Source organism: Periophthalmus magnuspinnatus, chromosome 15, assembly GCF_009829125.3.
Source record: "Periophthalmus magnuspinnatus isolate fPerMag1 chromosome 15, fPerMag1.2.pri, whole genome shotgun sequence".
NCBI lineage: Eukaryota > Metazoa > Chordata > Actinopteri > Gobiiformes > Gobiidae > Periophthalmus > Periophthalmus magnuspinnatus.
Genome location: NC_047140.1, coordinates 12,734,254 through 12,749,146, shown reverse-complemented (window position 1 = coordinate 12,749,146; position 14,893 = coordinate 12,734,254). Strand labels below are relative to the sequence as shown.

The 14,893-nt window shown below is 38.9% G+C and overlaps 1 protein-coding gene across 1 annotated transcript in view; it reads left to right on the top strand.

Moving 5' to 3' along the window:
• Positions 1-1,153: 1,153 nt before the first annotated feature.
• The window catches only part of atrnl1a (attractin-like 1a), a 347,237-nt gene continuing 333,497 nt past the window's right edge, over positions 1,154-14,893 (top strand). The window contains exon 1 of the mRNA XM_033980189.2: positions 1,154-1,380. Coding sequence (XP_033836080.1) covers positions 1,154-1,380 — 227 coding nt within the window. The remainder of the gene's footprint in view (positions 1,381-14,893) is intronic.

The window sequence follows — 14,893 nt, the reverse complement described above, 5'->3', positions numbered from 1 at the left end:
TGTCATCTGGCAGAGTTCATCTGGCTCCTCCTGGAGGCCACTGTGATGCTGCAGGACACAGAGAAGAGACACTTTTGTCCTGAGGGCCATTACGTCCCTAAAACTGCCCTGACACAGGATCTGATAACTCTACCTGTTGAGCTGCACTGAAACTTTAATTTGAGCTTTTCTTTTCTATTTCACTGCTCTATGTGCTTAAACTGCCTCTTGGGGAGAAATACAGTTATTTTGATTTGATAACAATTACTAAGCCAGGACTCCAAACCTGTATCACCTCATCATCTTTTCACACTGACCTAACCTGAACTCTGTCCCCACCGCCACCGCCCCCTCTCCTCTCTCCAACCCAGTCTCTATAGCGCCCCCTCTCCCGCTGACAGCCGCCCTGCACCGCCCCTTTAAGCGCTCATCCATCCTCTCATCCTGTCTGCACATGCTCACGGCTCCTGTTCTCCCTCGACACGGAGCAGCTGTGGCCGGTACAGGAGAGTGAGCCAGTCCGGCGGAGGAGCAGCTCTCACCGGGATCAGGAGACAGGAGGAGCGTGCCACCGCATTACGCATCTTTGAACCTACTTTATTTTCGTTATTGCGGATTATTGCGTTTTGGATTTGGACTGAGCAGGAGTTGGAAGTTTACGAGGAGCTTGGGATGTTTTATTTGTCACGACTGAAACGAACCACCGTATTTAAAGTTTATTTTAAAGTTAATAACATCATTTTGCGCATTGGACGAATCAGTTGCAGTGTTCGATTAGTCTGAATTCGCTACAGCCACCTGTCATTGCGAATAAAATAATACTAATTTGGGTTATTTAGGGATAAAAGTGTTTTTTACAAGTTTTTTTGCAAGTTAGATTTACGCAAAACATGGGCAAAGGCTATTTAAAATGTGTGAGACTGGATAGTTAAGTTAATTGGCACACTTATCTATTAATCTGGGTTTATATTCCGATATTTAAGCCTTGAATTTCTCAAAGCAACTCCTTCCAGTCCCTCTATTACAATTTACAACTGCAGCTTTAGGATTGCCACAGTTGGAGGCGCATTTAAGTCTGAACACGACACACCGTACTTCCTTTTACGCACAGATGGGAGTACTTTTTCGTTTCTTACAAGTGGAGTAGTACTGTTCACGAGAAGGTGGGTGCATCATGGAGTTCGCCCGGAGCAGGTGGTTCCCTGGCTGCGCTTGGAGGAGGTACCCGGGGATAATAGCGGTTGTTGCAGCGCTGACCGTGACACCGAGTACGCAGGGATCCGTAGTGGTTCCCTTCACCTGCGCGAAGAGCTGCTACTCCGGTACCTGTGTGAACGGGAGCTGCGTGTGTGACCACGGCTGGGTGGGGGACCGGTGCCAACACTGCCAGGGACGGTTCAGGTAAGTGCCATCCGTGCCACACCTGTACATGCTGGATATATTTTGACGCAAGTTTTGGTACTAATAAAATGACATTCACTGGACATAAATGGACCTTTCCGAAATAGCTTTCGAATGATCTTGAGCTGTATCAGGACCAGGGCCGGTCCTAGCTTTCAGGGGGCCCTATGCTGAATTTGTCTCTTGGACCCCAACAGCAGATGTGTCCTGACTCAGCTGTTGGTGATTCACATTTGACACATTATGACTCTTCCCTCATCACTTTGACCAGTTGTATTTGTGTTTATACGACCAACATCAGACTGAAAACATCCATAATGTCACAACTACCACAGTCACAAGAAGAGTAGACAAACATATAAGGAATAGGGGGGTTTAATTTTTGAAATTCTACACAAGTTTCTGGTGGATTAATGTGTTCCAGTTGGCGGCAGTGGGCTACATTTACATTATAAGGGGTCCTTACACCGGTGTAAACACAGAGCTGCCCTCAGCTCTGCCCAGCTCAAAAATAAATGTAGCAACAGTAGATATTTTGCTACTATAGGTATAAAACAAATGTAATCATTTAAGAGGGATATTTAGACTGCTGTAAACACACAAGCCCTGTTTCCATTAAAACCTGATATTTATTATTTTCTATATAAATGTATGGGCTCTTGGGGGCCTCTGCTGACCTTGGGGCCCTAAGCAGCTGTTTAGTCTGCTTATAGGCTGAACCGGCCCTGCTTTAGGATGATCTTGAGCTGTATCTGAACAAGTATAAACCCACATACACCAGTATACGCCCATGGACCACTATGGAACCTACCTGGACAACTGAGGAATTTCAGAGATATAAGGCCACACATGGTAATATAAAAGAAAGTACTACAATTTTAATTTGTGTTTAAACAAATTGTGTTTTCTTTTAAATTGTCATTGTGGTATCGGAATCGGTATTGAATATCAAGTCTATTCCTTAGTATCAAAATCGAGTTTGAAATTGTAGTTTCATGTCAACTCTACTTCTGTTATATATGAGATTGTATATAAGATATGCGTAAGTGTAAGCTACTTCAAGTTGCTGTTTTTCCCGTTTTCCTCACAAACCCCCATTTGTCCACATTCACAATAGGAGCCCTCTCTCATTATGACAGTATGCTGCTGGTAAGAGTGTGTGGGGGGTGGGCAGGGTGACACATCTGGAGGGGCAGGATGGGAGGAGGGTGAGAGAGAGGGTGTGTCCTGGTGCCATCTGTCCCACCCGCCTAATCCTGCCCTGACCACAGTGAACAAGGGGGCACAGGCGGGTACACGAGCTGCTACTGGGCAAAGGGGGTGAGAGAGAAGGAGGTGAGAGGCATGATCCTGGATGACTGGATCAGTGTCAGGATTACAGCAGTAGGAATTATTTGATTTGAGATGTGAATCAGCACATGCCCCATTCTCCAGTTTGGGAGGATAAAAGGAGTGTTATTGATACTTTGCAGCTGATTTCATCAACATTCCTTGAGGGTGTGAAGCTAACTGTAGACACTGCTCTGTCTGAAGCTCTGTTACTCAAATTAGACTTGAATCTTATCTTTATTTTGACACAATCTGACCATAAAGAACTGACCTAGCTGGAACTACAACAGGTGAGCTGATTTGTGCTGTTAAACAAGTCTCTCACACATAATATTACAGTCACAAAGTAAGGATTAGTCAACAGGTTTTCAATTAGTTACTCTCACCTTTTTGAAACTTAAACACCTAAACAGGGCCATTGATTACAGGCTCCTTAAAATATGTTGTTTGTATTTTTCAGACAATCTTAAAATGTTTTTTGACAATGTTTGCTAATATGTGCATTGTGTCTCAATGGTAACTGATGAAAATTCCACCATAATCATACATGTAGAACACCCCCAGCATGACGTCACTGCAAAGTATCAATTAGTAAAATCCCACTATTTTAGGATATAATACCATTATTACATTGCATCCCACAATTGAGATGATGACACAGACGGATGCTTTGGGGGTTTACAGCTGATCAATTGCCCGCAGAGGTTAGAGTTGCCAAAATTCCTAATTAAGTAAGAGTACTGTAGGTTTACTGTAAGTAAAGTATTTGGTGAAACTACTAAAGTAAGAGTAAAATAATGGTACAAGATATGATTTGAAATGAATGTAATTGAAAGCACAAATATTAAATAATGCATAAAATCAGGTATTTTCAAAGGATAGACAAAAAATAGATAAACTAAATCATATCTGAAGGAGCAGTAGAAGAAACACAAATGTTCAAATCATTTTATATTATCAATTTAAAGCTTTATTTGAATTTTTCAAAACCTAGTTACAAAGTGCTTCACAATATGTAAATATCACAGAAACAATAAAACAATAATTAACCACCTAGCGACAATAACACATAAAAAAATAAAAATAAATGAAAACACAATACATATACAATACAAGTAAAGTATTCTATAAAAGTGGGTTTTCAAATTAGATTTAAAAGCACCCACAGTGTTCGTTAGTCTAATATCCTTTTCAGAGCTTTGGGACCCTACTGAAAAAAAGGCCCTGTCCCCTCTGGTCAGAAGTTTTTCAGGGAGGCACGACGAGGTCTGTCTGCTCTGAGGAGCAGAGGGAGTGGCTAGAGACATATGGTGACAATAGTCTGCAAATGTAGGCACAAGCAAGACCGTGGATGGCGTTAAAAGTAATCAGCAGTATTTTAAAGTAGCCAGTGCAATGCAGCAAGGACAGGAGTTATGTGCTGCTGTGTTTTGGTGCTGGTTAAGAGTCAGGCAACGGAGTTTTGCACCAGCTGGAGACGGGCGATTTCTGGCTCAAACCTGCATAAAGAGCGTTACAGTAATCCAAGCAGCTGAGTACTAGGGCATGAATGACTCTCTCTAGGTCTGCATGAAAATACAGTTTTTAAATTTTTTTTTATTTTGGCTATAATACAAATTTGATAAAAGTATGATTGGACAGTCTTTGTTATTTTTAAATCAAGGTCAAAGAGAGTTTAGATTAACACCCAAGTTGCAAGCTGGTTACTAAGTTACCAAGGGTTTTATTACAATTTTGGGCAGGATGACATGGTCAGCTGTATCAAATGTGGAACTGTGATACTGTGTGATGAAAGTAGCTAATGACCAGATTAAGTGACTATTAAATTACCAACAAAAAATCCTCAGAAATACACCACAGCTGTTTTTCAAATAAAAGTCAGTATATTCAGCCTTATTTAACCTGCAAATCACCAAATGCACCCAGAGCCAGCATTATAAGCTATTATCCTCCACAGAGCTCAAAAGCACCAACACAGACTCTCGATTGTACAGTCACAACAACGCAGGCCCCCTACTGACCCCTTTATGCAGCATACTGTGGCCAAACAGTGCATTTACCAAATGCACAGATATCAGAACATAGCAAACTTGTGCATGTCACTTGACAGAGCTTATGCACTTGTAAAAGCAGAAGTGATCCACCAAACAGGTATGAAATTAGCTGCACTTACTAAGTCACGTAAACAGAGGCTTGTGTCCACTATAGCATCTATAAACTCCAAACACACATGTCACTCACGCTGTATGAAATGGAATGTCAGAAAAGTTTTTCGGCTGCCTAGCACAACTTCTGGTCAGCTTTATAGTCAATCTCCTTTTTATCCAATCACTGTCTCTAATCCCTCGTCTCAGTCTTGTTTACTTACCAAAACAAAAAACAAAACAAAAAAAAAACAACAACTTTGCAGCTCCTCTGAATGAGATGAGTCTGATCTGTCACAGCTGCTGAGACTCACAGCAAAATAACAAGCCCTGTTACACTGACAATAACTATAATGGCGTTACAGCAGAGGAAAGAGTGATTAGTTAGATTACTCGTTACTGGTCAAAATAATGGCATCATACTTAAACGGTGTTATTCCAGTAATGTTGTGAGCAGCAGATGAACACTGTACAGAGCGCTCCTTTGCTCAACCATTCCTGTTGTCAGAGCTGTCATGGCGATGGCCATGGCAATATCTCTCTGTTCAGGATTTGACTGAGGTGTTGCTCACGTTTGAGTTTTTAGGGAAAGATGTTCACACATGACACCACAAGTTGCAGCTCTCGATGAGCTTCGGGCGTAAACTCTATTCCCTGTCTGAGATGGAGACGATTTCATGTTCCACGTGTCCAAAGCAGCTTTAGTGCAAAACGTGCAGATAAACTGTTCTAAATGAACTGCACACTGTGTACCTGCAGAGGACAAAGGCTTGTGGGCTGTAGTTTCTCTAAAAAAGTCTGCAGAAAATAGATAATAGATAGCGATGAAGCTTTGCTAACAGTTACTCTATTGTAGATGTGTTGTTATAAAATATATTATTTCCCTTCTGCTAAACTAATTCCTGTCACAGAAAAGAAAAAAAAATGCAATTAGCTATTTAAATAAAGCAGTTGTGTTGAATACAGGTCATTGCTTCGTCCTGCAGCTCTGCACATTTTAAAAAAAAGTACACACTAATTTGATATGAATGATAAAATGTATGGTAAAACATAAAGATGCATTGATGATCCTCAGAATCATAATCAAATTGAATTGTAAGACACATAGATTCCCACTCCTCATAAAAAAAAATAGAGCGATCTCAGTCTGGATTTACCAGGCAGTCTCTTACCCCTATGTGCATATAAACTAAACAGCACACATTGATGTGTTGAGTCTAGGTTGGTGCTGTTTAAAAAGTCAACTCTCTCTTGAAGTCCCAAATGAGCGTCTCCACATGCCGAAGCCTAAATCTGTTGCTCTAATCTGCTCTGCTCCTCTGCTCGCCGTACAGTAGATTATCTCTAAATACTAAATACTCCTGATGCTCATTTTCACTGGACTCTTCAATATTAGTTTTCTCCACAGATCTGACCTGTAACATGGCCAGGGAGCGAAGTGACTCAAACAGACACTTAATAAATCACATGATTCTTTATTCAGACTTTTGAATACATTTGGTAACAATGAATATGGCGCTTTCTACCATGTTATAACGTTGTTTCTTCAACAAAAACATGTCTAAGGAGGTTTTATATGTCATCCATGTATGTTTGAGTAAGATTACGATTTCTCCAGTGCCGTATTTGAATACTGAAAATAATATACTGAAAGTTATGAGAAACAATATAGGTCTTAACTAAATTCATTTATGTTATGTGAATATTCATTGATTTATTTCGATTTTATGACAGTAGTTACAATACTGCTACAGCAGGCCAACAGCCAGGTCGACATTCAGACCAACAGCACTACCATCCTCTAATGTAATGCAACAAGTATTGAGCTCTTGATGTGACTTTGGAACAGTCTGGACTGCAGCCGTGTCAGAAGTGTGTCACGGGAACTTTGTTCCTTTAACTTGAATTTAAGATTGTGATCAGCTCAAGCCAATTTCAGTTTCCAGTCATATACTCCCAGATCTTTACAGGTCAGACCATCACAGCAGTGACTGTAACTCTGCCTGTAGACATAACTTGACAGCATAACAACATAATGCCATGAATGTAAAGTTCAATGAATTTAACCTTTCTTGAATGTAGTCATTCCTTGTCAATAATGTAATAGCTTATTCTATCATAGACGAAGAGCCATCATGTCGTCGGCCATCCCCCCTCACCACTGGCCGCCACAACAGCACTAGCTCCTCACATCCAAGGCCCAGCATATGTGATCACGACATCACCACCACTACGCCACCAACCACCATGACACCATGACACCTTTATTACATCTTCATACAGTATTTGTCTTTACATTTGATATAATTTCTTAATTTGACTCGTGTAGACACTATTATTTATTGTTGTTTATATGCTTCACTATACATAAAGACACAGTCATTGTCACTTATACAAAGAGGTTCTGTAGCCTTATTTTTTGTACTTTACTCAGATGGTCCTTGTTTGATTCTTATTCTCGTTATTAATCTCCATTTGATAGATAATTAGATAGATAATTTAGTTTGATGTTTGATTTACCTTCTCTTTTTTTTTTTTTTGTACTGTCATTTAAATTATTGGATAGTTGAGCATCCAGGCTGTTCCAAAGCTTGACTCCACAGACAGACATGCACCAACTCCTCCTTTTGGCTCTCACTACTGGGACTTTGAAGTTACTACAGCCCCTCAAGTTATGTGCATTATCTTTTTGAATAAATAACTTCTGGATGTTGGCTGGTAAGATGTTTTTGTGGTGTTGAATCAAACCAAGTGGTGAAGGTGTGATTACAAAAATAAAATATTTTTGTGTTCGAGATAACCTGTTTTACTGATAGTCCTTATTGCCTCTTTTTGCAGCATGATGAGGGCATGTAGGTACGCTTTTGCAGTTGTTACCCCAAACCTCCATACCATATGTCAGGCAACACAGAACAAGTATACAGTATAATAAATAATATAAAAATAAATATTTAGATGTATTTATTATTGAGTTACATTTAGATGCCTGGGTGAGCACATGTCGGATGTGTGGTTTTCATTTATTATCCATGATTATGCCCAAAAATGTGTTCTCCACTAGCCTCTCAATTGTGACACTGTTTATATTTACACATAAATTTACCAAAAAAACATTTATTTTGTTCTACTTAAGTTTCTCAACATCCATCAGGATTTTTTATTAGTTTAACTCACTCTAGGTGCAATAAGTGTGTTTTAGTCATCATTACAGTAAAATACATTTGTATCGTAAGCAAATAAATAATTTGTATTTTTGGATATGGTGATTATATTATTTATGTATAAATCAAACAATTTAGGTCCCAGTATTGAGCCTTGGGGAGCACCGTAAGCAATGCCCAAGTATCCGAATGTATAGTTTCCCATTTTTTCAAACAGTCTATTTTTAATATAACCTTTTAGCCAGTTTAGAGCCACTTCCTTTATTCTGGATAGTTCTAGTTTTTGGAGTAGTATAGTGTGATGTGTCTAATGTTTTCCTAATGCCTATAAAGATTCCAGCCGCATATATTTTCTTGTCCAGATAATCACCTTACATAGGCAGTTTGTTTGGTAATGTGGCAAAGTAGATACTCTGGGTTAGAATGCAATATGCTAATTATGCACCAGTGCACAAGGGCAGAGCAATTAATTGACAGCTACTCATTAGCATGCCTCGTTAGCATTCCTGGTTAGCATGCTGGTGTGTATGTGAATGTATAATATTGTCATTATTTTATAGCTGGAGAAAGGGAGGTGGAGCTAGGAAGTTCAGATGTGATTGGCTCTCACTTAGTTCATTACATTACACAACGATTTTATAAATATATAATAATAATAATAATAATAATAATAATAATAATAATAATAATAATAATAATAATAATAATAATCTAATCTACAGAGGCTACCATAATTCTTGCAGTCCTGTTTGTGTGTAATGTGGATGTGAATATTGTGTAGTCCTCACCCAGTGGGGTGACATTTTCTCTGGATGTTGTATATTGCCATTGTGCCCCTGATATCCAAGACAAATTTCTCCAAACAAGAAAGGATTATCTTGTCTTATCTTCATTATAAAGCATTTTACTGTGTGAGAATCAGGAAGTGTACATTAGCATGCCTGTTGTTGTTATCTTTACTGTCACTGCAGAACTTGGCTCTTGGAAAACACGCTAAAAACATCATCTTTAAACCTTGGTTATGACGTGGGAGCTGATAAGAAAAAATAAGACAACATAAGCCAGTATTTGTACAACAACGGGGAAATTACAGTGTTGCAACGCAAAGGTCAAGAACAGCAGGAAACAGGAACATTCAATCAGATGAAGAGTGCAGCACAGTGCAGCATATGAACCAGAATAAACAGCAGATAAAGTGACTTCAGTATATTATATTATTTGTACAGTAAGTGGCTATAACTATGGATTATCTTCAGTGCAGCATTTAGACAAATTAAACAAATAAAGAGTAGGTAAGTGACTTGGGTAAAATGTACCAGTAAAGATTCACATTTTGTTACAGTATTGCACATGATTACTGCGGGTGAATGCCACATGTACAGAGCTGGCATTGTTCATTGTACAGTCTGACAGCAGCAGGAAGGAAAGACCTGCAGAACCTCTCCTTTATACAGCAGGGCCCTATTCTAGTGAGTGGGGGTCAAATGGGAGATGCTCATGTGTATAGATCAGGAGAGGACAGGACACTCTGTCACTGTCCACATATTTACAACTTTCTAGAGTTTAAAGAGGGGATATTCTGGAAAATTGACTTTTTGGGGCTTTCTACCATGTTATAATGTTTTCTCATCAAAACATCCCTGAAGAGGTTTTAGATAACATCCAATGTGATACAAAACAATATACTACAACTTCACAAACCTGATGTGATGTGCAGTAGTTTTATTAAGTGTTGTAACAGCGCTCTGGCACAAACAAACAAACAAACAAACAAAAAAAAACCCATATATAACTGAAACTTATAAAACATAGTAATGTGTTGTTTTTGGCAAATATAGAATTTTCAAAGATAACATGGTGTTCTAGAGATGTGTTAGTTTAGTTAGATTGTTTTTGTGATACAGGGAGTTCTTAGGTGTTTAATATGATTCATTTATTCAACATTTATGAATTTATATTTTTGAATATTTCAAGGTAAACAAAAGTCTCAGTGCATCTCAACTGGTAAAGTCATCAGATCCAGTGTCATGGCACTTCTTAGCTGGTCAAAATTCCGAAATGTTAAGTTAAAAATTTAAAAGAAAAAAAATGTTGAAAACTGCTCTGTGAGTGTACCAGCCAGTCAGCCACAAGAGCAGCCAACCACGACCATGGCATCATCATCATCACATCATCTGAAAACCTCCAATATCTGGTGTATAAGATCTGTGATTCTTGAACACAGGTGTCTGTGGTGTGTTGAGGTGCAGCCTGGAGGGTTGTGCTGCATTCAGGGGCTGTCAGAGCTAGTATGACATCCTGTGGTATCTGCAGATGGGCCGACTTATTGCCCCAAGGGGAGAGGGAATTAAAAATGTGAGTGCTGAGGCAGAGTGGAGGTTGCTGTAGGTAACAGTGAGAAAATGGATAGTTCCTACAATCAGTCTTATTGTCATTGTGTTTTAAAGGAACTGTTTGTAAGATTTTGTTTTTACATTTCTTGAAGGGCCCATATTACGCCATTTTATTTTTCTCATCAAGAACATACCTGTTGTTGTGTTTTGTTTCATTCGCACATGTTTAACACACAAATCCTGAAGATTTAAGCTGTGTTCTTCTCTCATGACAACACCTTGTGATGTCATGTGGTAATAAAGGAAGTGCTGCATTGTGTTTTTAAAGTCCACACACCTTCACTAGAATCATTTGGATGATTTCAAACCTGGAATTCCCAATCTGAACTAAAGGTAAAAGTTAGCTCTTAACTTGAAAACTACCGCTTCATGATATCACAAGGTGGTACAGAGCATTTTGAGCTTTAGCGACACACTAATAATTCAGGAGTACTCAAACATGTGAATGAAAAAAACAAAAACAAAACACACACAAACACTCCTGTTGTGTTTTTGTTTAACAGCATTCTAACACATGAGTCAATTTTGCATAATAAAGGACCTTTAAACATTTGTCCTTAGATAAGAGGTAGGTGTTCAAATCAAATATAGCTTTTACTGTTGGCAATTGTAACGATTTACAAGGATACTAAACATGATGACCCATTTACTTATGTTACAATTTGGTGTTTTGCTTCTCAGAAAGATTATTCAATCAGGAAGCAGAATGAGCATCACATGAGTTTGCCAGTTTCAGTGCTAAAATCCAGTTAGTTTGAACCTAAAAGGACTCTCTCTGATCTGAATAGTCATTACCTAAACCCCATCACTTGCAGACAATCATTAATCAGTGCTAGTGCAGCCTCTGCAGCTCAGTGAGTGAATTTTGGAGGTTTTGAGATTTATGGATGGCCTATCCATATACTGAGAATGATAAAAAAAAAAACGTGTATGTGTCCTCTATCTGCAGGTTAAGGCACTGGCAACACAGGTTCAGTTGTAACTGTAGTACCTTAAAAAATAAATAAATAAAAAAAGAGCACAGGCTACATGCAGTTCCTTTGGTTTAGAAGAGTTTTCCTTTTAAAAGTGCCTCTGACACTGAATGTTGAAACACAGATGAAGCAGAGAGCTGATCATGGACAGGTGGTTAAATAGTGAATCATTCAGATGAGTGTAACCAAAGTCATACTACTTTTTCATATTCATCTGGAAACCATGTGGTTGCAGGTGATCAATGTGCTTGTTTTGCCTTATTACAGATGTCCCTCACCGCTGATACTAAAGCTCAGACTCACATGTCTATATCTGAGACCTGACTGTGATGTGAAGTATGTTTTTCTTGTGTAGTTTACGAGTGCCTTGTAGAACGTGAGCATGGAGCTAACTGATGCTAATCGCTAACACGTGCTAATAAAAGCTAACATGTGTTTTTTGTTGTTGTTATGGAGTGATGTCCCTGTCTCTTGTTTGAATGCAGAGATGCCTACAGACATTACCATTTGGCATGAGGAGAATACCGGTACATGCATTTGTCTTTTGTGATATTTTTATGATGTGATGATGTGTTTGTACATAAACTACTATCAATATACTTTTTGATAACTAAAGGCACTTAACTATAGGCTATATTAGAACATTTTCTTTTCTTTTTTTTTATAATTAGGCTACTTTATATGACAATTACCAGTGAGTCTAGAACTTAAAGCTACAGTATGTAACTTTTTGATGGAGGGTCTGTCACCTGCTTGTCTCCATTGACATGTTGTTGCTTTGATTTGATTGTAATTGAGTAATGAAGAGAAAGATAAGTATGAATCCACACTATGCAACATTCCAGACAAAGCGATAACATCTCCATGGAGACAACCACCTGAAAAGTTACATAGTGCATCTTTAAAATAAAAAAAAAAAAAAAGTATTGATTTCAAACCTATTCTAAACATTTAAATGCTGTTACAGGAGCAGCCTGATTTAAATTTGAATGTATAGATTTGATTGAGATGAACAATGAACAAAGATGAATAAACAAGCACTTCTGCATTACCACTTGATGATGTCATTAGGTGGTAAAGAAGACAGCATTTTCAAACATGAAGGAAACAAAACACACTATGTGAAATGAAGAGAGCAGACCTGTCAAGTGGGATTCTAATTTGAGGTTTTGGTGAGTCAAGATGTGATGCCTGATCAGCGTGTGAGGGACTGGTGTGAAATCAAACCATAATTTGCACTTAGACCTCCTGGGAGCATCACATCTCTCTCTTTTCTGTCTCTCTATTACTTTCTTTTCCCTCTATATCTGTGTCTCTCCACCTCTCTTATGTATTCTCCCTCTCCTCCATCTCCCATTGTCTGTCTTTCTTCCTCCATTTCCTCTTCTTTCATTGTAGCTCTTGCTTTCTCCACTCCCTGTCTCTCCTCTGCCCGTATCTCTCTGTCTCCTCACCTCCCTTCTCTCTCATTCTGCTTTCCCTCTCTCACTCGCTAACCTCTCCTCCTGCCACACTGCCCACACTGAGACACTGCTAACCCCCTCTCCCTATATAACCCTCTCTTCTCTCCTGTCTTTCTCTCACCTCTCCTCTCCACCCCCCTTTCCCTTCACACCTCCTACTCCTTGTAGTACTTCCCTGTCCTCCTGTCTCTCTGTCCACTTATCTGTCTCCTCCTTCATGTCTCTTTGTCCTCTCCTTTTTCCTACAACCCCACCACTCTCTCGATCTCCCTCTCGATTATCTCTCCTCTCATTCTGTCTCTCCTCTGCTCCTGTCTTACTGTCTTCTCTCCTATCCCCCTCTCTCTTCCTCCATATTATTTCTCCTCTTTCTCTCTCTCTCTCTTTCCCTGCACACCCCTCTCTCTACTTCTGTCTTGTGCCCTCTCCTCTCCTTTCCCCCTTTCTCTCTTCCTTCCTCTTTCTCTATTGTCTTCCTTTCTTTCTCTTTCCGCTCTGGTCCTGTCTCTCTGTCCTCTCTCGACCTCTCTATTATCTCTTCCATTTTTGTTTTCCCCTTATCCTACCCTACTTTCTCTCTGTACCTCTCTTTCTATCATCTCTCCTCTCTCTTTCTCTGTGTGTTCTCTCTCCTGCATTTCCATTATCCCCCCTCTCTTACCCCACCTGCCCCCTCTCTTTCCCTACCTTATTATCTCTCTTTTCTCTCTTTCTCTGTCACCTCCTACCCCCTCTCTTTTTGTTCGCTCTTTCCAACACCCCCTCCTCTCTCTCTCTGCCTCTCTCTCTGCCTCTCTCTGTTATGTCTCTTATGTCTCTCTTCCTCTGTCTCTCAGTCCTCTTCCCTGTCTCCTCCTTCTGTCTGCTGTCCATCATTAATAATTAATAATGTTGAATATTTCAGCAGGTTTTAGACTCTCTGTGAGGTTCTGTCTCTCTCTTCTCCTCTCTCACGCTGTATCTGTGAAAGTGTTGTACTGTGAGGGGTCGGACTACCTTTAGGATATAGCCAAGTGTTGTCAAAAGTCAGTGTGGAACTTAAAGGTATACTATGTAACTTTGTGGGGCATCTGACACTACGCAGATGTTATTGCTTTGCTGGAAATGTTCGACTCTATGGTTTTCAAGCATATCAAACATGCATTTATTAATTATTAATGTTTTTGGTGTTCTCAAAAATCCCTAGAAAAAATGCACTCTTTTCTGAGTTGCTTAAAACCTTTAATTAAGTAATACCAAATAAAAAAAACAAAAAAACAAAAAAAACTATGAAGGTGCAAATGCAAGAAAGAGCAACTTCAAAAGTGAATAAAGAAAAACAAACAAACATGTCCAATACTTTTTTTTTTTTTATAATATCAAATCACAGCACGATTCTGCAGATATTTTCTTAAATACATCATACAAGGCCAATACCAAAGCTCAAAGTTGCAAATTTTAAAGTGAATCTTTGTTTATTAAGTCAGCTCTAAATAAAAACTGCTATTTTGAAATTCCACGTTTTATGTTTTTTTTTTTTTGTCACAGGTGAAAGTCCGGTGGTGTCCTGCTCTTTTTTTAAGTTAATGAATTTAAATAGGAGGATTTCTGTTATCAAATTGTGTTCATTGTGACTGCATGTTTCTGTTAGCATGTTGGAGAACGTTACTAACCCTACTGGCGGCTAGTTAATTCAATATATGCTTCATCCTCACAGTCGTTATTTGAGCAGAGAGAGAGTCAGTATAACCTTTGAAGAACAGGCATATTAAAAAAAGAAGACTAGAAGTAATAAAAAAAGCTATTGTATTTCTGTTAGACGGATGGAACAATCTGAACGATACTTTAAAAACGTCCAGTGCCACAGAAGCTTTTAAAAAGACGTACAAAGCATCATTATTTGGAAGCTATAAAGCTCTGATCCATGCATTCAGTTTTGTTTTGCTTTGTTTTATATTATTTCTCTTATATATAGTAAGTCCTAATCATTGTTTAATAGGGTTAGGCAATAGAAGTACATTTTACTTCACCCTTTCTCATGTTTGTTACCCCAAACCTACGTCACTCCTA